The 23,823-nt window shown below is 56.0% G+C and overlaps 2 protein-coding genes across 4 annotated transcripts in view; both read left to right on the forward strand.

Annotated features, from left to right (window-relative positions):
• RAB44 (RAB44, member RAS oncogene family) overlaps window positions 1-17,362 on the forward strand; it is a 33,895-nt gene extending 16,533 nt beyond the window's left edge. Inside the window, exons 5-14 of one of the 3 annotated variants that reach the window (XM_040473348.1) lie at window positions 554-700; window positions 1,329-1,419; window positions 1,817-1,912; window positions 4,290-4,477; window positions 5,051-6,528; window positions 10,489-10,570; window positions 11,752-11,866; window positions 12,943-13,044; window positions 15,248-15,324; window positions 17,037-17,362. In XM_040473348.1, coding sequence (XP_040329282.1) covers window positions 554-700; window positions 1,329-1,419; window positions 1,817-1,912; window positions 4,290-4,477; window positions 5,051-6,528; window positions 10,489-10,570; window positions 11,752-11,866; window positions 12,943-13,044; window positions 15,248-15,324; window positions 17,037-17,127 — 2,467 coding nt within the window. In that variant the 3' untranslated portion in view covers window positions 17,128-17,362. Of the gene's footprint in view, window positions 1-553; window positions 701-1,328; window positions 1,420-1,816; window positions 1,913-4,289; window positions 4,478-5,050; window positions 6,529-10,488; window positions 10,571-11,751; window positions 11,867-12,942; window positions 13,045-13,448; window positions 14,176-15,247; window positions 15,325-17,036 lie in introns of those variants that run through there. The other 2 variants (XM_040473349.1, XM_040473350.1) reach the window with 2 other exon arrangements.
• A 4,269-nt stretch (window positions 17,363-21,631) lies between these two features.
• On the forward strand, window positions 21,632-22,729 carry LOC121029236 (galanin receptor type 1-like). Its single transcript, XM_040473118.1, has one exon. It carries the CDS (start codon window positions 21,671-21,673, stop codon window positions 22,727-22,729), a length of 1,059 nt encoding a protein of 352 aa, XP_040329052.1. The 5' UTR covers window positions 21,632-21,670.
• Window positions 22,730-23,823: the final 1,094 nt, after the last annotated feature.

A 23,823-nucleotide genomic window follows, 5' to 3' on the forward strand; every position in this document is an offset into this window, starting at 1 on the left:
GGGGAGCCATCTGCCCACTTGGCAGCTTGGCCTGGGCTCAGCCCTCCGGCATCTGTCTTCATGACTTAATTAAATCTGTGTGAAAGCAGCATTTGTCGAGTGCCAGCCATGGGCCAGGCTCCAAACTGATGCTTTCACTGGGCAAGTCTCATTCTCCAGCGACCTTACTGGGCAGGTATCAGCCTCCCCGTTTTACAAACAAGCCCAGAGAGGGCATGGGAGTTACCAAAGTCACACAGCTACAGAGCGGGACAGGAGAGAAGGCAATGGAAACCCTGGGCCGTCAGGCCCCCGAGGCCCACCCCCCCCCCCACGCCATAATTCATCACCAAACCGTGGAGAGACGAAGGGCTGTGGGGGTTCACAAAGGGAGAGGTTCTGGCCAAGGTTCCTGGAGGAGGTGGGAACTTGAATTGTACCTGGTAGGGTGTAAAGTGGTTTACGCGGCCCAGGTGCCCGGGTCTCCTGGAGTGTTGCCATTAAAATGGAGAAGTGGGCCCCCTGCCTCCTGGTCCCACCTCATATCTAATCTCTGGCTACCCGGCTTCCCCAGGCAGGCAGAGATCTGGCAGCTGTGGGGGAAGCTGCGGCAGGAGGAGCCCCAGCTGGCAGGCAACCTGGAGGGCTTTCTGGCCAGGATGACCAGCCGCCTGCAGGAGGCACAGGCCGACAAAGAGGCTTTGGAGCTGACCCTGCGGAAGTGAGTGGGGCTGGTGTGGAGTGCGTGCTCTCTGCCATTTGGCTGAATGCGAATTGGGTTCCTTCTGCTCCAGAAGCATAGAGGCCTGGGGTTCACCTCGGGGCCCGGGAGCTGGTGGGGGGCAGAGCTGAGCTGGAAGAAGGGATGGCTTGGGGGTCCTGGTGAGGAGGACACTGCCTCAGCAGTGATGGGGATGGCAAGCGTGTCTCAGTGCAGGGCCACCGTGGCACCCACCTCCAGGGACATCGCTCTTGTAGATTATGACGTATGTGGCAACCCTGGGTTTGGCGTGGAGTCTGAGTTTGGGGGTGGGGATGGTGACACGGGAAGCAGCGATGGAGTGAGGGGGCAACAGGGACCGTGGGGCAAGTCCAGGGGAACCAACATCTTGGCGATGGTTACAGGAGTCAGCATGATGACCGATGTCAAGGGCATACGGGTCAGGGGCTGTTACTGGCACGACTATTCTCGGGGTGGCAGGGGTGAGTGGGTCAGGGGCTATTACTGGGATGACTGCTCTCAGGGTGGCAGGGGTCAGTGGCTCCTGAGGTGAGCAGTGGGATGGACCCTAAACCCAGGCCCAGGGTCCCGGGGTGCTGACGTGCCGCCCGCCTCTCACCCCTGCCAGGCGGGACTCTGATCACCATCGAGAGGTGCAACAGCTCTATGAGGAAATGGAGCAGCAGATCCTCCAGGAGAAGCAGCAGCTGCAGGCCAAGGTGGCCTCCCCTGGCAGCCCGCCCCTTCCCCCCCTGCCCTGGACTCGCTGCGGCGGGCGAGTAGCGGGGCCAGAGACCGGCCAGTGGGGGCAGCGGGGAGGCTGCTGGGACTAGGTCCTGTCACCGTACCCCCCCCCCCCAGCTGGCATTCCTGAGAGAGGGGGTGGGGAGAGCTGTGCCTGAGCCCCCTGCCCGTCTCTGCCAGGCCTCGCTCTCCGGGCCTGTCTCCTTGTGGCCACCATCTAGGCCTGCGTCAGGGAAGTTGTCCTGAGATCCCTCCCTGCTGGGGCGTCCTGGACCCAGGCCCCGGGCCTGGATGAGGTGGAGTGTGGGGAGGCCCGGCCCTGCTGGGGCTTAGAGTGTGCAGCGCTGGGGCTGAAACCTGTCTGCTCTGCAGAGCGACTCCCGGCGCCTGGCCTTCAGTTCCCAGATGCAGGAGGTCCTGGAGGCCAAGGAGCGTGAATTTCAGCGGCTGACTGAGGGCCAGAGGGAGGTGAGTGACAGCGCTTCCCCGGGAGCCCGATTTCTGAGCACAGGCTCTGACACCCATCTCCTGAGAATTCATGGGGCTGACTGGGCTCCCGTATAAGAGCGGCCCCCTTTGCTGAGATGAGGCCAGGCAGTGCCGAGGGACCGCTGGGAAGGTCCAGGTTCAAATCCCTGCCATTGCAATTAAGAGCCATGCAAATCTGAGGCAACAACTTTGCTTGTCTTGGCCTTAGTTTCCCCATCTGTAAAATGGGAATAGCCACATCTACTGCATCTCCCAGGCTAGTTTTGTCAAATGAGGTAATAAATGGGAAAGCACTTTGAAACAGGAAAGCACTGGGCAAATGTGAGAGCTCAACGTTGGAGAGGCTCAGTGGCAGGGTGGTATTCGGCTTTTGTCTCCACTGTCCGCTGAGTGACCTTGGGCAGGTTTTTAACCTCTCTGAGCCTTGGTTTCCTCATCGGAAATGGAGATCAGAACTCTTGCTCTAAAAGGCCGCTGAGGGGCACCTGGGTGGCTCGGTCGGTTAAGCGTCCGACTTCGGCTCAGGTCATGATCTCGCGGTCCGTGAGTTCGAGCCCCGCGTCGGGCTCTGTGCTGACCGCTCAGAGCCTGGAGCCCGTTTCAGATTCTGTGTCTCCCTCTCTCTCTGCCCCTCCCCTGTTCATGTTCTGTCTCTCTCGGTCTCAAAAATAAATAAAAACGTTAAAAAAAAATTTAAAAATAAATAAATAAAAGGCCGCTGGGATGACAACAGATGCCATATCTGAGGGCCTGGCGTGGTGCCTGGCACATAGTAGGTGCTTTACACATCACAGTTGTTACTGTCTCTGAGTCTGACCTAGCTCCTTGCTGCCCTGATGCCCCAGGGCTCATGGCCTGTGGTCACTTCCAGTTGGCATTGTGACTAAGTCTTTGGGTCTGAGACCCTGCCCTACCATCCCTTCCTTTCTCAACTCCCAGACCACCATCGTTAGTAAACTCGCCAGGACAACCAGCTGTCCTTCAGCAATGGACGAGGTTCCCAGAGCCTTTCCCACCGTTGCCTTGACTGGCCCTGTCACCTGGTCTCACCTTCCCAAGGGGCTGATTTCCAGGTGCCTCCACAACAGCTGCTCCTTGGAAATGGAGGCAGACCCCTTCGGCCAAGGGAGGAGATTGGACTTTCCACGTGGGGCCATTTTGTCCCATCCCCTGCCAACGTGAAGGGTCTCCCCCGAGGTCATTCATTCCTTCACCTAATGATTATTTATGGTGCAGCTACCAGTGCCTGGTACTGCTCTAGGTTCTGGAGGACATGACAGACACAAACCCCTGCCCATGGAGTTATAGCCTTAGTCAGGAAGATAGATGACCAACAAAATTAGCAGGTAAAATCTATAACATGTGAGATAATGCTAAGGAGAAGAAGAGAAGCAGGGTGGGGGGATAGAAAGGTTTTGACAGGGGAGTCCAGGAAGACCTCACTGAGTTGATGACATTGGAGCGAAGACCTGAAGGAGATGAGGGGTGGGCCGTGTGACATCTGGGGAAGTGCAGTCCAGGCAGAGAGAACAGCGAGGGCAAAGGTCCTGAGGTAGACACGTGCTATGAATGTTCCAGGAGCAGCCGGGAGACCTGTGGCTGGAGCAGACAGAGGGAGGGGAGAGTGGTGAAGGGGGAGGCCCGAGACCCAGTGGGGCGGGAGGGACTCTGCAAGGCCCAGGATGCCCCGGTGCAGGTTTCACCTTCCGCTCTGAGTGTTCCAGCTATGTGCCATTTCCGAGTCATGTGACTTGCTGTTGGCTCGGGAGCTCCCAGCGGACCGGATGGGGTTCAGGGATGAGCAACCATCACAGAGCTTTGAGCAGAGGGGGGTGTGATCCCATTCAAGTGGGCAGGCCCTCATGGTGCTGCAGTGTGTGTTCCTTATACAATTCCCTCTCTCCTCCCTACCCCAGCAATTCAGACGTCTCTCCTGGGTGGGAGGTAACGGAGCTTGTTAGGCCAATAAGGGGTAACCCCCCCCCCAATCCTTTGTGTGTGTGTGTGTGTGTGTGTGTGTGTTTAAAGTTCATTTGTTTTGAGGGCGAGAGAGAGAGCGCGCAGGGGAGGGAGCAGAATGAGAGGGAGACAGAGAATCCCAAGCGGGCTCCGCACTGTCAGCACAGAGCCCGACGTGGGGCTCGAACTCACGAGCCCTGAGATTATGACCTGAGCCAAAATCAAGAGTCGGCCGCTCAACCACCTGAGCCACCCGGGCGCCCCCCCCCCTCCAATGTTATGTTGAAGCTCGGTCTCCAGAAGCCTGGGGTCTGTACCCCACGGTGGCCTTTGGAGGCTGTTTGTCGCCCTGGAAGGCAGCTGGGCTTCTCCCCTTCTCACACCCTGCCTCCTGCAGCTGGAGGCCCAGGTCCAGTTCCTCAGCAGCACACATCAGGAGGCCAACGCGGAGAACCGGCAGCTTCGGGAGGCCGAGCGTGACCTGGCTGGGCGGCTGGAGGAGGCGCAGGAGCGACTGCAGGTGACCAGGGGGCGTCTGAATGCCGCCAGGGGCCACGTGTCCTGGCAGACAGAGGAGGAACCAAGGCAAGTAGCTGCCATTCCTGGGCTGAGGTGGGGACCCGGGGTTTCCTGAGAGAGGTGAGGGAGTTCTCTGAGGCTCTGGTCAGCACCCGGAACACCCCCAGAATCTCCCTCCTTAAGCTTTACAACAACCATGCCAGGCTGACAGTCTCGTGCCCGCTTCTCAGACAAGGAAAGTAAGGCACAGAGAGGGGAAAGTCATGTGTCAAGGTCGCACAACTGGGATTCACACACACACACACACACACACACACACACACACACACGGTCTAGTGTGGTAATGGACCCCAGGCAGGTACTCACTCTACCTGTTACAGCCCAGAGGAGTGAGATGGGCCAGGATGGTCAGGGGAGGCTTCCTGGAGGAGGTGAGGTTTCATATAGGCCCCAAAGGATGGGCAGGATTGGTTGAGGGGGAGGAAGGGGGTGTGTGCAGGGTGAGAAGGACTGCCCGAGCAGAGAGAGACCGGGAGGGGGGCCAGCTGTGAGGCATTACCGATGGGGAGACATGTAAGCGGGGTTGGTATGACATCTATCTGCCCCTCTCCTGACCTTAGCTTCCTAAACCCTTTCTAGTGTCCCCAGGGCAGGTGAGGAGAAAGCTCCAGACACCAAGGCAGTCTCCTCAGAGGAGGCCCCCCTGCCTGGACTGTTTGGGGATGAGGATGACTGGGACCAGCTCCTGAACAGCTTCAACACCTCCTCGCGCAGAGCCCTGCAGCTCTCCTGGAGCCCACCCTCCACCCCGAGAGCCCCGGCAGGCCCCCAGACGCCCCGAGTAGTCAGGCAGTTCTCCATCTCGGAGCTGCATTCTTTGCCGTTTGGTCAGGGGCCACCTTCAGATCTGTATGGGGCTCCAAGGAGCCCCACGGGGGTGCCCTCCAGGGCCACGGAGGGGAAAGGAGTGGACGTGGGTGGGCAGGACATCAGTCCAGAGCAGCCTGTCCAGCCTCACAGCCTGGAACCTAAGGAAGCGTCAGGGCCCGGCCCCGAGGCCATCTTCCACGGGAGTTCCCCAGGGGCCCCGAGTGAGGAGTCAGGGAGCCTAGTGGCAGCTGCACTCAAAATGCTCGTTCCTTTGGAGGTTGCACCCCCTCCTCCGGTGACCTCCTCTCCTCCCCAGGCCCCAGCTGGGCCCAGTGAACAGCTCCAGGCCTCATACTCAGATGACAACAAGAGCCCAGAGCCTGGGCCTGTCCCAGTCAAGCCGCCCAGGCAGAGAGAGGCCCTCCTGCATCAGGACCCACACGCCACTGGCTCTGAGCCAGGACTGGGGTCCCCAGGAGCCGGAACCCCCACACCGGGGCTGGCTGAGCCCTCCCAGGATCCAGAGCCTGTGGGTCGGGCTCCCACAGAGGGATTGGAGCAGGGCCAGCTGAGCCCTGGTGCTCAGGAGGGCCATCCTGGAGGGCCAAGAGAAGCTCACAGCCAGGTCCTCGGGCCAGAAGGCCTGCCCACCCTTTCCCGCAAGAGTCTAGAAGAAGAGCCCAAGGTCGAGGAAAGGAAACAGGTGGATCAAGGAAGCCTAGACCTCAGTTCAGGGCAGTCCACTGAGGCTCAGGGCCTGAAAACGGGGCATTCAGAACACCCCCAGCAAGACGGTCTGCCTGCCCCTCGCCCGCATGATGTACTGCAGGCTCAGGCTGAAGCAGGGGCTCCTGCTTCTAGAAAACAGTCACCTCCACTGGACTCTCCCCATGAGGGGGCTCAGCGTGGGGATGGAGCAGGGCCCTGGGAGCCCACACAGAACCTCCCCACCATGGTTGAGCTGGAAACCCACCCCATGCCCTCACCTACAGCTGCTCATACAGAAGAACAAGGCTCCCTACGACCCAGGGAGCCAAGGGCAGAGAACAGGCCTGAAGACCCAGGAAGTGACTCCAAGGAGGCTGAGCTGACCCCATCCTCAGGGTCCCTCACTGCCAACGAGCCTCCAGCCAACCCTGATTACCTCTTTCACATTGTCTTCCTGGGAGACTCAAACGTGGGCAAAACATCCTTCCTACACCTGCTGCACAAAAACACCTTCACCCCTGGGCTGGCAGCTACTGTGGGTAAGAGCCCACCTGGGCCGGGGGTGCGGGGGAGAGGAGGGAGGAGGCTGGGTGGGAGGGGAAACCCAGGGCCCGGGGCCAAGGGGCTGGAGCAGGGCCAGAGAGAGCCGTCTCCGGGGAAGCTGCAGGTTCTCCTGGCCACGGGCCCTGCATTAGACTTTATTTTATGTGGGCATAATCTTACTATTTTACTAATTATCTCTAATTATAGGTAATTTGCTTTGCTGCATTGATCTGATTAGCTTATAATGTGCCACATCAACAAAGCACCCTGCAATTTAGGGGCCAATGCTGGTTGATGGTGAAAACAAGCAAGTCTCCGCCCACATGGGCCGTGGGCAGGCCACTGCGGGGGGGGGGGGGGGGGGCCCCGGCGCTCACATTTGTTCAGGACCACCCCCCCCGGCCAGTTAGCCAAGCTCTGGCAGGAAGTTGTCTTGGGCAAGTTGAACACTTTACACAGAATGTATTTCTAGAGTAGGGTCAGTTAGTACCTGAGTTCAAATCCCCTCTCTGCCACTGGCTAGCAGTATGAACTTGGGCAAGTTATTTAACCCCTCTGAGCTCCCAAACCCTCATCTGCATATAATGGGGACAAGAGTGCTAACTTCCTAGAATGGTTGTAAGGGTTACTTCCTTCCGTACATGTCAAGTCTTAGAATAATATCTGGCATGTCATAAGTGCTCAATAGTTTTTTTTATTATTATTAAGTTTTTTAAATGTTTTTTATTTATTTTTGAGGGGAGGAGGGGCAGAGAGAGAGGGAGACAGAATCCGAAGCAGGCTCCAGGCTCCGAGCTGTCAGCACAGAGCCCGACGCGGGGCTCGAACCCACCAACTGCGAGATCATGACGTGAGCCAAAGTCTGGCGCTTAACTGACTGAACCACCCAGGCACCCCTGTTTTTATTGTTATTATTGTAAGTAAATATTTGATAATGTCTAATTCAGTGGCCCCTGCAAATGAAATGTCCCCAACCACAAAGACTCCTCTACCTAAAAACGTCAGGATATATGACCACTTGTCATCGTATAGAGCCACAGAAATGCAAGCTCAGGAATGAAGAGGAGACCCACTTAGGCACAAAGACGGGGGAGATCCGTGTGTTCGTGTCAGTCAGGGTGCAGGCTGTCTGGGGACCAGTGCCAGGCCAGTGAGTAAATGACAGCCTTCATGCACAAGAGGCTCTAAGACAAGTTCTCAAACTTTTTTCTAAGAATCCTAACCTGGAGAACCAGTTAAGAGTGCAGCGTCCTTGGGAGTAGGGAACTCATAGCAGGCCTGGTCTGATGTTGAGCGGGGTCACAGGGTCTGCAAGGCCACTGTTATTAATCACTAAGTAAGTTATTGGTTACTGACTACCTACAGTGCCCAAGCCTGTCTTACATGCCTTATTCCTTACAGAAGCCCTCCCTGTATTAAATGATCTGCCTCCATTATTATGTGATAAGAAGGTCCCACAGAATTCAATCAAGAAAAACACAGGTTGCAAAATTGTAAAAAGACAGGTCGAGACTGCGCTCACTGCTAGGCAGCTTGGGAGGGTCTGAGATCCAGGTGGGGGAGACAAATCTGTCCCAGGGCCAGCTGCGGTTTGGTGCCCCCTGGTGGCTGCCATCCATCTGGCTTCATTATCCATGGGGACGTTTCTGGCTTCCCCAGTCTTGAACATTTCCCCACCCAGCGTCACCTCTTCCATTCTCACCCCCTCTCAGAAGAACAGGGCTAGGTGGAGTCCCAGAGCCAGAGCCAAATGGGTTATATTTGAATGTGCATTTTCCATAGCCCCATTTTACAGATGAGGGAAACAGATCATTGAAGACCTGGTTAACTTTCCTGCCCTCGCTGGGGCCCAAAGTTCATAGCCATAGTCTCCTGCCTTCAAAGCACACGCCCTACCCTCTTCTGGGTCTTACCCTCTCCTGGGTTCAGCATTACTCTCTCCCTGGGGAGATTCCTTCGGAAAGAGGTCATTGTTATACTCTTAATGTAAATAGCAGATTCCTTGGGAAGGAGATCACTTCTATTCTTAACGGCATGTTTGGGGGACAGTATGGGGGCCGTATGGGTGGACTGAAGAGGGGGTGGACAGGGAGGTAGAACAGCGGGGGTAATGGGGGGGGTTATGAAAGAGTCGTTGGTAGGTTACACGGTGGGTATTTAAGCTGAAGCTGGATATTATCAGCGGGGGTTGGATTAGACAATCTCGGAGGTTCCTGTAGACCCTGGGCTTCCTAAGACATTCAGGAAAGAGGGCAGTAAAGAGAAGTAAATGCTACAGACTTCTGCATCACCATTCTGCAGTCAGGTCTCCCAGGTGGTCACTTCCTGTGGAGAGCATGGGCAGTAGGGGGAGGGAGGTGGTCGGTGGTTTTGACTAGAGCAGCAGGTGTTCACCGAGGTCACCATAAGAGACGGAGGAAAGTCTCTACTAGCTCAGGGCTGATATGAGGAGGCACCCCTTTCCTGAGCTGGCCTGGGGCCTACAGTGGGCCCTGTAGGAAAGGGACAAAGAAGCCCCTCTCACTCACCCCCTACTCGGCCGGATTTCCTTGGGAAGTGGGGATTGGCAGGAAGGTGCACCCCAAACTTTCTACACTTCCCCGAGATTTCACTCTTACCTTCATAGCTCCAGGGACAGAGAGGGTCTGAAAGCATGACCACGGCAGGGGTGGACCTGGGAAATTTGAAGGGCTAGGGTTCAGGGAGATGAGAATAGTGATGAGGGGTGCCTGGGTGGCTCAGTTAAGCGTCCGACTTCAGCTCAGGTCATGATCTCACAGTTCATGTGTTCGAGCCCCGCGTCAGGTTCTACGCTGACAGTGCAGAGCCTTTTTGGGATTCTCTCTCTCCCACTCTCTCTGACCTTCCCCTGCTCATGCGTGCTCTCTCTCAAAATAAATAAACAAACATTAAAAATAAAAAGAATAATGGTGAAAATGATCACCTCCCAAGAACCCCCTCCGGAAACTGGGCTGAACCTCAAACATAAGTCATTTAATTCTCCCAACCACTCTGCGATGTGTGTCCTTTGTTTTATTTTAAAACCTTTTTTTTTTTTTTTTAACAGATATTTATTTACTTAAGTGAGCTCTATACTCAACGTGGGGCTTGAACTCAAGACCCTGAGATCAAGAGCGGCGTGCTCTCCCAACTGAGCCAGCCAGGCGCCCCGGTGCGGGTCTTTTTAAATTGTCATCTTGCATGGGGCGCCTGGGTGGCTCAGTTGGTTAAGCGTCTGACTTCGGCTCAGGTCATGATCTCGCGCTCCATGAGTTCAAGCCCCGCATCGGGCTCTGTTCTGACAGCTCAGAGCCTGGAGCCTGTTTCAGATTCTGTGTCTCCCTCTTTCTCTGACCCTCCCCTGTTCATGCTCTCTCTCTCTGTCTCAAAAATAAATAAACGTTAAAAAAAATTTTTTTTAATTAATTGTCATCTTGCAGATGAGAAAGGGAGGCTCAGAGAGGTACAGTGACCTGCCTGGGGTCACAAAGCTAGCAGCTGAGGGCGGGCAGCTCATAGTCAGGCATCCCTGACGGCATTGCTCCTTCCGCCCTCCTAGGCTGTCTGTTTCTACCCTGCTGTCTGTTCCATAATTAGGAACGAAACAGGGAGTATTCTAAAAATAAAATAATGAAACTGGTTTTCTTGAGGGACCTGAGGAATAAACATTGCTGTACAGGTGGGAAGACGGATATGTTCACAGAGGTCGAAACAACGCAACGTGCCTCGAACTGGCACTGACCACCAGGGTGTGGGAGTGCGGTGGGGGCAGTGAAGCCCACAGGCTAGGTGGTCAGGAGAGGCTTCTTGGCAGACGTGGGCCCTTGAGTACGGATGGGATTTGGAGAGCTGAGGGGAAGCCCGGCAGCCCGAGGGGCTGGTACCGGGGACAGGTCTTGGCTGGAAGCCCTGGATGGTAACTTAGAAGCGGACCTGATGCCCTCTGTGTGTCCTAGGTGTGGATTTTCGGGTCAAAACTCTGCTGGTGGACAACAAGCGCTTCGCGCTGCAGCTCTGGGACACGGCTGGCCAGGAGAGGTAACCGGCCCTGTCTGTAATCGTGGTGTCAGGGCCGCTGAGGTACAGCGGGGTGGAGGGCAGCCCTGACCTCGAAGAGTCTAACGTAGGCAAGAGGCAACCACGTGCATGAAAGGTATCCAGCCCCTAAGGATTTAGGAGGCTGGGGAAGGAGAGGTGAGTCAAGCCCCGGTGGGGTAGGTGACCCAAGGGCCCCTCGGCCTGACAGGGCAGCTGGCAGGGCCATCCCCGCATGGCCTGCAGGGACGGCTGCCCATCGCCTGTTCTGAAAACGCCAGCCTGCCCCTTTGCAGTTAGGCAGTAGCGATCGAAACTTAAAAGGCATATTTTCTGGGGAGTCTGGGCGCCTCGGCTGAGCGTCCAACTCTTGGTTTCGGCTCAGGCCATGATCCCAGGGTCGTGGGATCAAAGCCCACGTCCTCTCTCTCTCCCCCACTCTGTCCCCCCCCCCCGCTCATGCTATTTCTCTCTCTCTCTTTAAAAAAAAAAAAAAAAAAAAAAGCCACATCTTCTTTGACCCAGCAGCTCTGCTTCCAGAAACTTACTCTGCTGATCAACTCATACATGACTGTAGTCTCGACACGTTCAAAACAACATCACTTATGTTGTGAAACACCGAGAATGACCAAAACGTCCGGAATGGTGGCCCAGCTGATTCTACCCAATATGTAGAATAGTATGAAGCCACAAAAGAGATTGAGCGTTCTCCCCGTGCACCCGTGGGGAGACACCTCCAAGACGTTTTACGAATTCAAAAAGCAAAGCTCAGATTACTGAACATTAACGGATACAGTGAGGACTTTACACTGTGTTTGCCATGTGTGTGCGTGTATGCACATATACAGTTGTGCGTGTTCATAAAATCCCTCTGGAAACTGCTCACCCTGGCTGCCCCCGGGGAGGGAGACTGAGTGGAGGCAGGATGGGGGTGGTGGCGGGGAGGGGGGGGCAGTGTCAGACTTTTCACTGGGTGCTGGCTGGTACCTTCTGAAGTCTGAGCCATGAGAACCATTACCTATTCAACGAGAACTACCCTGTGAGAAGGAAAACTCTGTTTGGGAAGCAATTAGAAGCAGGTGAGGCTCCTTGCCCCACTTTGCAGACGAAGTAGCTAAGGCCTGGAGAGGCCAGGGCATGGGGTCAGCCCCCCAGGCCTGGCCTCACGCAGACCGTCTGGGCAGGTACCACAGCGTGACTCGGCAGCTACTCCGAAAGGCTGATGGAGTGGTACTCATGTACGACGTCACCTCCCAGGAGAGCTTTGCCCACGTGCGCCACTGGCTGGACTGTCTCCAGGTGAGCCGATGGCTGCTGGGGTTGGCCCCAGTTTGGGGAACCAAGAGGGAACTTGCACCCTGCCCACACCCCCCCTTTCTCCCAGGATTACAAATGACACAGCAGACTCGTGGGTGATGCGACCCGCTGAGGGCAGGTGGCTGGATGGGCCGGGGGCATCGGCACACAAAGAAACCACAACCACATAGTACCGCCTCCAAAACAAACTACTTCCTTTATCTTATGAACATTTCTTTCCTATATGCAGTAGCTTGGGGGTGTCTTCTTAACACCTGGGAATAATGCAAGTGTAGAGACACTCTAAGTGATAAGTCGTCCGTCCACCCGTCTCTAGTTCTCGCCCCGTGTGCTTAGTTGACACGCACACACTGAAATTCTGCAGCATGGGCTAGCACCGCAGAGGGGTGTGAAGGAAGACGTGTTGTCTTCTCTGTGGGAGTTTCTAGTCTAGTTGAAGAGAAGCCAACGAAGTAGGATAAGGTGATATATGAAGGAGGCTGGGCTCTGGGTCTGACAGGACCTAGGTGTGAATCCCAACTACCCTGCCCCAACTCTGTGACCTTGGACACGTGACTCAGCTTCTCCGAACTTCGATTTTCCAGCTTCTCTCAGACAGTTGTTAGGATTAACTGACATCATTGCCTTTAGCACAATGCTGGGTATATAGTAAGCACTCAGTAAACAGAAGCTTAGCAGCAGTAGTAGTAGTCATGAAACCACTAGGAAATGAGCCAAGCCGGCCTGTGTAATCAAGCACCGGGCTGTTCAGCACAGGCAGGAAGAGAAGGGCATGGGCGGGAACAATCCTGGAAGGCCTGCTAGGGGAGGCACTTTTGAGGCTGGCCTCGGAAAATGGCTGACAAGTTGGTAGGCAGAGAGGAGGGGCTGACTCACTGTCGACCGAAGGGTGTGGAGTGGGTGTGACCCAGAAAGGCGGTCATGGGGGTGGGGGTGGGGGGGGGGGGCAGGGTGTGCTTAGTCAGCTCCCTGGAGGGCGGGGCCGCGTCCACCCAGGGCCTGGCACAGCATAGCAGGCACCCAGCACGTGTGGCTGAGGGAATGTGTTCTGTGTGCAGGACTCAGGGTCCGATGGGGTAGTCGCGCTTCTCCTGGGAAACAAGATGGACTGTGAGGAGAAACGGCAGGTGCCCACCGAGGCCGGGCAGCAGCTGGCCCAGGTGAGCACCCGGGCGTCAGGCCCTCACCCAGCCTGGACTGGGCAGACCCCTCCCTGGAGGTTAGTGGACGGGTCACCCCGGCCTGGCTAACCGAGAAGGACCCGTCGCCCGTTCCTGCCCCTGCCCCTGCCCTGCCAAAGGCCGGGTCAGAGTGGACAGCGGCCTGGCCCCCTCTATTTCTGACCTACCCCGTTCTTGGGCCCAAACGTGAAGCTGTGATGGTGGGCGTGACATTGACCCTCACGTTGAACTAGCAGTTCTCCACACAGCGTTTTGACCCCCACAAAAGTATCTTCCGAGTAAAGAAAGGTTTTAAAAGCTTCACTTAAAATTCCCAATCAAATCTTACTTTTCTCTCTGGTCTCTAATTAACATAGCATTCCTTCTAATTTATTCTATCTTAGGACTCAAATTCTTCTCTGGCGAGAGCGCATCCAAAGCCCCACCACCAGGCAGCGGATGCTATTTATTGACGAATAGAATTTGGCCACGTTCCAGAAACTCTGGAGAATAATAGAGAAGGAAAAAAGAGCCCACCCCTTGCCCCACCTCTGCTACAGCCCCTCTTGGCATTTCCATATTGTATTTCCTTCCTCTTCTCTTTTCTCGTAATCATGAGGTCATCACTGTGGCTCCTGGTTGGCGGGAATGTTTCCCTCCTAAATGTAGTGGCTCATCTCTTCGACGTGGTAATTCCTCCTCTGGCAATACATCCTGAGGAAAGAATCCGAAATAATAATCCCTACGAGGATAGAGTAATGGATACCCGCGTGTAATGTATAATCAAGAGTGTTTACGCGAGGATGTTATTTACAGTATTATTTATAAGAACAGACATTTGGCAGGGGGTGGTGGTCAAATTGTGGAGGTTCATGGGAGAGGCTAGCATTTGCCGTTAAGAATCGCGTCCCAGAAAAAATATTTGAGGGTGTGGAGGAAGTGCTTGCAATATAACGAGAAGTCAAAAGAACAGCTGGTCGTCTGAATCCTGTGAGGTTGCTGATATTTGACCAGGGCCCCGTCAACCTAGCCATTGCATATGCTTTAATCCAACAGTACAATGACCTTGAGCCCACCCTACCCCAAAGGGTTATATAAAACAGAGCGAGGGGCGCCTGGGTGGCGCAGTCGGTTAAGCGTCCGACTTCGGCTCAGGTCATGATCTCGCGCTCCGTGAGTTCGAGCCCCGCGTCGGGCTCTGGGCTGACGGCTCGGAGCCTGGAGCCTGCTTCGGATTCTGTGTCTCCCTCTCTCTCTGCCCCTCCCCTGTTCATGCTCCGTCTCTCTCTGTCTCAAAAATAAACAGTAAAAAAATAAAAAATAAAACAGAGCGAAAAGATATATATCAAACACTAACAGGAGTGGTTTATATTTTGCACCTATACATTTTTAGAAACGTTTATTCATTTTTGAGAGAGAGAGTGTGAGCAGGGGAAGGGCAGAGAGGGAGTGGGACAGAGGATCCCAAGTGGGCTCTGTGCGAGTGGCAGGGAGCCCGATGTGGGGCTTGAGCTCACGAACCATGATCGTGACCTGAGCCAAAGTCAGACGCCCGACCGACTGAGCCACCCAGGCGCCCCTGCACTTACGCTTTTTGAATGCTGTATTTTCCAGTATTTCCCCCAGTTGAATATTTTTGAAATAAAAAACCCCACACAACTAATGGTTTAAAATGCCCCCGGAGGGGGGCACCGGGGTGGCTCAGTTGGTTGACCGTCTGACTTCAGCTCAGGTCGTGACTTCGCTGTTCCTGGGTTTGGGCCCCTGCACTGACAGCTCAGAGCCTGGAGCCTGCTTCACATTCTGTGTCTCCCTCTCTCTCTGCCCCTTCCCTGCTCATGCTGTGTCTCTCTCTGTCTCAAGAATAAATAAACATTTAAAAAAAATTAAAAAATATATATATATCCCCAGGGACATTTCTCCAAGTTGGGACACGGGCTTTCCACCATTGCTCTGTGGGCTCTGGAACGTTTCCGGGGTGGCATCTTTAGCATGGTGGCTGGCCAGGGTGGAGAGGGCCAGCGGGCAGGACCAGGGCTGGGACCAGTGGCCACACGGAGAAGGGGCTGCCTCGCTTGTTATGGTTGGCCTAGGGACGTACTGGGTGGGACTCTGTCTGATGGCCAGGGCTTTGGCGGTGGGGGCAGCCACCAGGATGCTCAGTGTGCTCCCTGAGGGCACCCATACCCCTGTCTGTCTGCAGGAGCTGGGAGTCTCCTTTGGGGAGTGCAGCGCCGCCCTAGGTCACAACATCCAGGAGTCCATGATGAACCTGGCCCGGTGAGTGCCACCCCGCCCCTCCCCACCCCGAGAGCCTCCTGGGCAGCCTCCAGACCCCTCCTGAGAGAGGGAAGGCCCACTCTGAGGAAGCACTGCGACAACACAGGGCTCACACTCTGGGGAAGGACAGAGAGCACTGTGCAGAGAGTCCGAAGCCAGTTCTACCAACGCCGTTGACTGCATCACCTCCTAAAAGTCTCACGTGCCCTGTCTGAGCCTCGGCTTTCTCCTCTGTGCAGTGTGGTGGGACAGAGAGAGTCACTTTCCTGCTCCCAGCCTTCTAGTAACTCCCACTAGATTTAGAATAAAATCCCAATGCCTCGCAGTGGCCTTCCTCATCTCCCCTGTCCCTGTGTGCGTGTGTACGTGCACACTCACTCAGCTCCAGCTGTTTAGGGGGGGACCCTCCCTCACCACTCCCCATCCCACCACTATTCTGGATCCCTGTCCTCTGTTTGTGTCTTTCAAAGCCCTTCTTGGGGCGCCTGGGTGACTCAGTCAGTGAAGCATCCAACTCTTGATTTTGGCTCAGGTGGTGATCTCGCGGTTCGGGAGTTCGGGCCCCGCGTCGGGCTCTGTGCTGACTGCTCAGAGCCTGGAGCCTGTTTCAGATTCTGTGTCTCCCTCTCTCTCTGACCCTCCTCCGTTCATGCTCTCTCTCTGTCTCAAAAATAAATAAACATTAAAAATTTTTTTGAAAAAACAAACAAAACCAAACAAAACCCCTTCTTGACAAATCGTAATCACAGGTGCATTTGTCTGCTTCCTTGTCGCTGTCGGCCTCCTGCACCAGACTGTAGCTCCAGGAGGGCAGGGCCGCGTCTGTTTTGTTCAGCCCCTCCCTCCACACCCAGGGCCCGGCACATACTAGGTGCCCAAGAAATGAATGAAATGGGTAAGGCGGACGGGGTACTAGGCCAGATGATCTGGAAGGCCCTTCTCTGACAAAGCAACCAGGGCGAGCTTGCCGAACCACGCACCCGATCACACTGTGATGGTCTCTGATCCAAAACTGCTCAACGGATTCCCTCCGCTGTAGAACAGAAGCCCGGGTTCCTGAATGTGGTTTCCAGGCCCCTGGGGGCCCTGACCCCCTGTTGCCTACAAGGCTTCTTTCTGGGCCGGTCAGTCTTTAGGCTCTGGGAGTTAGCACAGTGGTCCCCACACAATAAATATAATCTGAGCAAGTGAATGAACCAATGAGCTTCTTTTATTTCCCCAATCCCCAGCTATCTTTTGACACTGAGCCTTTGCCCCCTGCCTGGAATGCACCCTGCTTTTCTGCTAGTGAACCCTTGTACTCTGCTGGGTCTCCGCTCTGACGCTGCCTCCTTCCTCCGTAAATCCCTGGAGAACCTGGTGTGAGGTCCCTCGGCGTGCTTCCCCATTCCTGGGTTCTGACAGCCCCTTCTCCTCTCTGTCTCCCTTACCACTCAAGGCAAGGACATGCCGGCTTCACTGTCCCCTTCAGAGTCCCTTGCACCAAGCCTGGCACACAGTAGTCCGGAAAGGATGCCAGGAAAGAGAGGGCAAAAGTCTCCATAGCCCCATTTTTCCAGTGCCGTGTGGAATGCAGGACGGGAACAGAGCAGGGGGGGAAGAGAGGTAGCTCAGGGGGTGCAATCCCCCAGCCCCACAGCTGCACCCGCAGGTCCCTCCCTGCTGCCCCGGCAAGGTGAGACAGAGGACTGATGTCTGGCGTCGTCACACAGGTCACTCAAGATGCAGGAAGACCGTCTGAAGGACTCCCTGGTGGAGGTGGCCCCCAAGAGGCCATCTAAGAGCTCTGTCTGCTGCTTCTGACCACCTAGCCCAGCCAGGACAGGACGGCACCCCTCGGGTTTCCTGTTCCTCGGCTCCTGTCCCACCTGCCTGGACACAGCAATGACAGAGACGGCCAGCTCAGATGTTCAGGAAAACCCCTCCTCCGGTCAGGACTCGGATCCCAGGGTAGGGCTGCACTAACGCTGCCCTTTGCACTCTGAAGAAGGACTTTGCTGAGGTGACGGTGGTGAAAACTCTTTAAAGAAAGGAAAAGTCTAGAAAAATGAATGAAGGAAAGCACACCGCATTCTTGGGCACACATCTCTGGGTGGTAATGTTGCAGGGTGAATGTGCGGACGTGTTATTTCCCTTTTTATATGTGTTTGTATTTCCAGATCTTCTGCAATGATTCGGTGTTCTTGATATAATCAAAATGAAAAATAAACGCTAAGGAGAGGGAGAGAAACTTCCCTGGGAGCTTGCTTCGGGGCTGATTGCTAACGGATACAGCCTGTTAATGACAAAATACTCTTTATTCAAGCAGTCCCCCTGTTTCGTGCCTGACAAAGCTGGTGAACCTTGTCCCATTCACCCCTGTTTGCAAGCATGGAGTTCCTTCCAAGCAGAATCTGAGTCTGGGGAAAGAGCAACGTTCTGATGGCCCCTGACAAGCCCTGTTCCTCCTGTCTCCTGTCCCCCCCCTCCCCCACTTCCTTTCCCCCAGACCTGACTCTAAGGGGTCGTATTCAAAGATCACCTGCTCTAATGCCAAGATGTCCCCTGGTGCAGCTCTCTGCCCTCAGTCGTCAGTCTCCGGGTGCTCTCGAGGTCCAGCTGGGGTGTGGCCGGTGGGGCCTGGGGAGCAGCAGAGACACTGGCCGCGGGTCACTCGTGGGCTCCTCTTTGGAGCTTTTGTAGGGATTCCCAGAACTGCACAACATTTGCCTCCTGAAAGGTACAGCCCCCCCGCCCCGGGCTGCGGTTTCCCGTGCCCTTAAAGGAGCTTGCTTCGAGAATCTTAGGGAGACGGCCCCTCAGTGTTGGACTATCTCCCGTCACGTATGTTTGTCGTGATTGTTGTCCCCGTCATCTAACCGCAACGACACCCACCATGTCCTGCAGGCCAGCGTGTGCAGGATGCAGGGTGCGTAATGATAATTTCGTGATCCTTCAATCCTGGTGAATTCCCCAGCTGAATCCAAGGAAACCCCGGTTCCGTGGGGGAGACAAGCAGAGACAGTTCCAAGAGAAAGAGGTACAGAGCAAGAGACTGCAGGAGAGGAAGGGAGGGTGGGAGGTGGAAGACAGAGCTTGCCTACAGGTCGAATCAGTCTCCGATCTTGGCCCCCATCCCTCTGCTCGGTTCTGAAAGGGATGCCTCCACAGCAGTGAGCTCTCTGTCAATAGAGGCATACAAGTGGCAGTTGGGTGACCCTTGGCAAGAGGCAAGGTGGAAAAGGTTCAGGCATCCGAAGCCACCAAAGGTTGGATCCAACGCCTTTCACGGACCCCATTCAACCTCTAGACAACATGCAGGATGACTTTGTGACCTAGGCCGTTCTCTCCCTGGCCCCTCTTATGGATTCTTTCTTATCCCCGATCTCTTCTCCCTTCCTGGATCCTCTCCGTCAGCCCACAAGTGCCTCCCTGCTCTGAGAAGTTTCTAGATTGCAGTAGGTTCCAAGACAGACAGACGGGGAGAGGTGGGCTGGAGAGAGTGATGTGTGCCCATGGACGAGGGTGGGAGGCGGGTCTTGCTGTTGCTAATGGCTCTCTCTGGGGCCTGGGGACCTGGCAGGCACCAACGTCTCTGTCCGGTAGGCCAGCGAGTTAATGAGGCAGGTAAGCAGGGTGTGATTCCTGGGGGAGCCGGGAGAGCGGATAGAGCCCCCGTCCTCTGGGGGACCCCGTACAGAAATAGCCCCCAGGCCTGCCCCTTTCATCTCAGCTCTGCGCCCGCTGGAGGCAGCCAGCTCAGGTTCCCTAGAGGTGGGGTGTCAGAAGGGACCACACACCTGCCCAGAACCTTCTCTTGGCTTTCTCTGGCTAGGTCCAGCTTCTGTGCCGAGCAGGGCTGTGGAGGGGCCGCCAGCCTTTCCTGGTGTCAGAGGGCTCCGGGTCAGCAAGCAGGGCCCAGGAACCTCAGAGCAGCACGAGGCAGGTAAGGAGAGCAGCAGGAGGGGCTCAAGGTAGATTTCAGAGGGAGCATCCAGGCAAGTGGTGAGTTCCCAGGGCACGTCCGCCAAGCAGGCGCTGGTCACAACTTAGCTTGAGGCTGGTTAGGAAAAGGAGGGTGGGGGCGCCTGGGGTGGCTCAGTCCGGGAAGCGTCAGGCTTCAGCTCAGGTCATGACCTTGCGGTTCATGGTTCGAGCCCCGCGTCAGGCTCTATGACAGCTCAGAGCCTGGAGCCTGCTTCGGATTCTCTACCTCCTCTCTCTGCCCCTCCCTCGCTCTCTCTCTCTCTCAAAAATAAATAAACATTTAAACAATTTTTTAAAAAAAAGAAAGGAGGGTGGGACTGGGCGGATGGGGCTCAGGTGGTGGAGGGAGAAGGGGAGGGCAGGGGGACAAACTGGAGTGTGGACAGAGGTGTCAGGGAAGAGAGATTTTTGGAACGGTGGGTGGGCAGGAACAGAACAGGCATCATTTGCAAAGCTCCTACTTGGCGCCAGGCACCGTTCCGAGCACTTAGCTTGTATCACCCCATTCAACCCAATCATCAGCCCTGTGAGATGAGGCTTGTGATCATCCCCACTTCACAGCTAAGGAAAATGCGGCACAGAGGATGAGTCGCTTTCCGCAGCCACACGGCTAGCGGGTGGTGCAGGGGGCGTTTGAACCCAGGCTCTGGCGGCCACAAGCGTCGCCATGAAGTTACGGAGCTTCTCCTAGGAAGGTACGGACGCTTAGGTGGAGCCGGGGCCGGGGCCCTGGACCCTTTCTTCCCCTCCCCTCGTCTCCACTTCTGTCATTGGCAGCAGGCCTGGGCCGGGGGAATGAAGAAAGGGAAGCCAGGGCAGTTAGGGACTGAGGCTGGTCCCTCGGTTCCTCCCTCACCCACAGTTCCTGGAAGGAGCCTGAGACCTTGCAGTGGCGTGGTATTGGAGGCAGAATTCACACAGGCCCCCCTGAGGTCTCCTCTCGGCTGCCCTCGGGCCCCAGAGGCCAAGCAAGTCCCCCAGGCAGGGCTCTGCTGCAGGGGCTCAGGGGACCCCCGGCTCCGAGCCAGAGAGGGGTCTCTCCAGACTCCCCCTGCCTCCAGTGTAGGAGAAAAGGGGAAGGAAAGTAGAATCAGGACCCCACGGAGCTGTCACGTTTGCTGCTGGATCCCTAGAAGCTGGTTCAGGGTATAGACTCAGGACATATTTATTGGGTTAATGGGCAAGTCTCTTCCCAAGAAAGCTAGGGATCCCGGCCTGATCCGCACGGTGGCAGGTGCAGACAGTAGTCCCCCTGGGCTGACTCTGGGATGTCTAGACTCCGTTTCCCAGCCTGGTTCCGGGGGCCCCCCATGTTCTCAGCATGTAGGACGCAGTGAGGGGGAGAAGATCCGACACCTGGGGAGCAGTGCCTCCCCCCACCCCCACCGGGTACCCAGCACAGCCATAGAAAGGCGGTCGTTCCCAAGCTGGTCCGCCCCGTAGAGTCATCTGGAATCTTTCAAAAAAGCCCACATCAATGAAATCTTGTCACTGGGACCCACGCATTAGTATTTTTGAAACTCCTCAGGTGATCCCCATGCACAGACAAGCTTGGGAACCACTGGCATGGACTTCACACCTTCTCAAAGCCCTTCCATATGCACTTTCTTACTTGAACCTCGAATTAAAATCTGTTTCACAGGCAGGCAAGGTTTTGTTTAAAAATATATATGCGCGTGCGTGCACGCACGCATGCACGTGCATATACATAGACACACACACACCCCCCAAATTCGTTTTGCACTCCCTGCAGAAATTTTATTTATTTATATTTTTAAAGTTTATTTATTTATTTTGAGAAAGAAAGAGAGAGAGAGCCTGAGCAGGAGAGAGGCAGAGAGAGCGGGGTGGGGTGGGGGTGGTGGGGGGAGAGAGAGAGAGAGAGAGAGAGAGAGAGAGAGAATCCCAAGCAGGCTCCATGCTGTCAGCGCAGAGCCCGGTGTGGGGCTTGAACTCATGAACTGTGAGATCACGACCTCAGCCAAAACTGAGAGTCGGATGCTTAACCGACCGAGCCACCCAGGCGCCCCATCCCCGCAGAAGTTTTAGAAATAAAGAAGTTAAAAAGAGGAGCATGAAAATTACCCTTTTGTAACAGTTACTGTTGACATCGGTTTTATTTCCTTACTTCTCTACAGTTGAGGAAACTGAGGTAGGGAAACATTAGGTAACTTCCCAAAGTCACGGAGCTACAGCGTAGCAGAGTCGGGACTTGAGCCCACGGTGTAGACCGAGCCCGTCCCATCAGGCTGTTGTGAGGTCTCAGGGGACCGATGCATGCCAAGGGGGCCCCCTGGATGCAGGGCTCTGGGAAAGGAGGGGCGCTCAGCAGGGGAAGAGACCGGTTTCTACACTGTCCTTGTGTGTGTGGAGCAGGAGGATGGAGCCTAGGCCGGAGCCCAACGCCACGTTCACCTCCGGGCTCACAGCCACACCTGAGCGACCGCTCCGTCTCATCTTTGCCGGAGTCTGCGGCCTCATCCTGCTGGTGGGGCTGGTGGCCAACGGGCTCATGCTGGTGGTGGTGGGCCGGGCCTCAGGCGCCCCCCGTCCGCTCCTCGCCCTGACCAACAGCCTCATGGTGAACATCACGCTGTCCGACCTGCTCTTCCTGGCCTGCGTGGTGCCGGTGCTGCTGCTCAGCTTCCTGCGGCCCCACTGGTGGCTGGGCCCCGTCCTCTGCACTGCCAGCCAGGCCACCAACAACGCCACCATGTTCTGTACCTTCTACAGCATGGTGGCCACGGCTCTTCTGCGCCACGTGGCCGTGGCCTGGCCCGACGTGGCCCTCCCGTCTGGCCGGGGCGCCCGCCTGCTGCTCTGTGGGGCCGCGTGGGTCCTGGGCCTCACTGCATCATTGCCTACCTGGCTGTTCCAGAGGGTGGTCGTGGAGGAGGGGGCCGTGGGGGCCCCGGCCTGCCTCTTGCTCCTGAGCCCTGCCCAGGCCTCCTGCTACTTCAGCCTGCTGGGAGCCCTGGCCTTCCTGCCTTGTACGCTGGGGCTGGGCTGCTCTTTCGGCCACGTGGGCTGGCTCCTGCGGACACGGCCCCGTGGCCCCAGCGGGGAGAGCGTCCGGGAGCACCAGGAGAACGCAGGGCTCATCCTTGTGGTGCTGGTGGTCTTCGTGCTGATGTGGGGGCCCTGCTCTGTGCTGGGCTACGTGGCAGCCGTGGGCGGCCTGCCTGCCACGCCGGTGGCTTTCGTGGCGTCCAGCCTCTGCACCATCCTGGCCTATTCCAACTGTGCCGTCAGCCCCATCCTCTGCTTCTACCTCTCCCGCCCCTTCCGGGCAGGGCTCAGGGACCTCTTCTGCAGGCCAAGGGCAGCCAGGCACCCTGGGGGTGTGGGCGGGGCCGGTATGGTGATGGAGAGCATCCAGCCTGGCCTCAACCCAGGTCCCGGGAGGCCTCTGGGGTCTGGCGAGGGTCTGAGGAGATAGGCTGACGGGAGGGCTGAGAGTCAAGAGAGATGGGAAGACCCTTAGCGACGTTAGAGCCGGTCCCCTCCATTTTACCAGTGGGGACCCTGAGATCCAGAGAGGGCAGGTGGCCCAGCAAAGGTGAGACAGCAACCAAAATGGCAACTAGGTTGATGCTCCCATTCCACCTTGGGACTCAGATACCTGTAGGCTCCACTACTTTCTAGTGGTGGGACCCTGCACAAGTCCCTTAACCTCTCCAGGGCTCCGTCTTCTCATCTGGAAAGTGGGATAACGGTAGCACCTTCTTCACAGGGTTGTTATAAAGATACTCGTAACACACATAGAGCGCTCAGAACACCTGCTGCTTCATAAGTGCATATGAGTGTTGGCCATCGCGATTATTATCATCATCATTTTATTTTTATTAATTCAGGGGCACTTGAGGGGCGTGGACAAGAGATCGGTAAAGGGACTTCCAAAGGCAGAAGTGTGGAGGCGAATGACCTGGGGAATGACAGTCCAGGGTCCTTAATCCTGAGGGCCTGTGGAGCAAATAGGGGTGAGGAGGGAAGACAGCTGCACCCGGGGTGGGAGCCCAGAGTCCAGGAGAGCCTTTCAGCTGCCTCTCCCTCCTCTGCCTGCCCTCTCCTAGCTCAGTCACACACACCTCTCAGCCCCACGAGGGAACACAAAGTCAACCTTTGTGCCGTGACTTTCTGAACACCCTCCTTTCTTCTCTGTGGTTTCCTTCCTCTCTCCAGAGAAATGAAAGGTCCCCACCTCTCCCACCCAACCTCCTCTGAGAAGCTCCCAAACTCCATGCCCTGCCTCTGGCCTCCTGGTAGCAGGCCTCAGTCTTCTGTGTTAGTGGTGGAACCAGGGAGGTGATCTCTACTTAAAGTCCTAAGACAGAATGTTCAACGTTTTCTGCTTGCTAACAGTGTTACAGCTAAACACACACACACACACTCTCTCTCTCTCTCTCTGACTCCATGGTCAAAAAGCTTTGGAAACACCGGATTGAACCAAGTTAAACTGGTCTCTTTGCTGCAGGACTTATCAGAGCCTTGAATGCTCCAAAGGCCACTGGGATTCTCTGAGAGGGGCTCAGA

Source organism: Herpailurus yagouaroundi, unplaced genomic scaffold (assembly GCF_014898765.1).
Source record: "Herpailurus yagouaroundi ecotype Mexico unplaced genomic scaffold, PumYag 139, whole genome shotgun sequence".
In the NCBI taxonomy this organism is placed as follows: domain Eukaryota; kingdom Metazoa; phylum Chordata; class Mammalia; order Carnivora; family Felidae; genus Herpailurus; species Herpailurus yagouaroundi.

Excerpts from the sequence above, each read along its gene's own strand:
- LOC121029236 (XM_040473118.1), top strand. The coding sequence starts at position 21,671 with ATGGAGCCTAGGCCGGAGCCCAACGCCACGTTCACCTCCGGGCTCACA.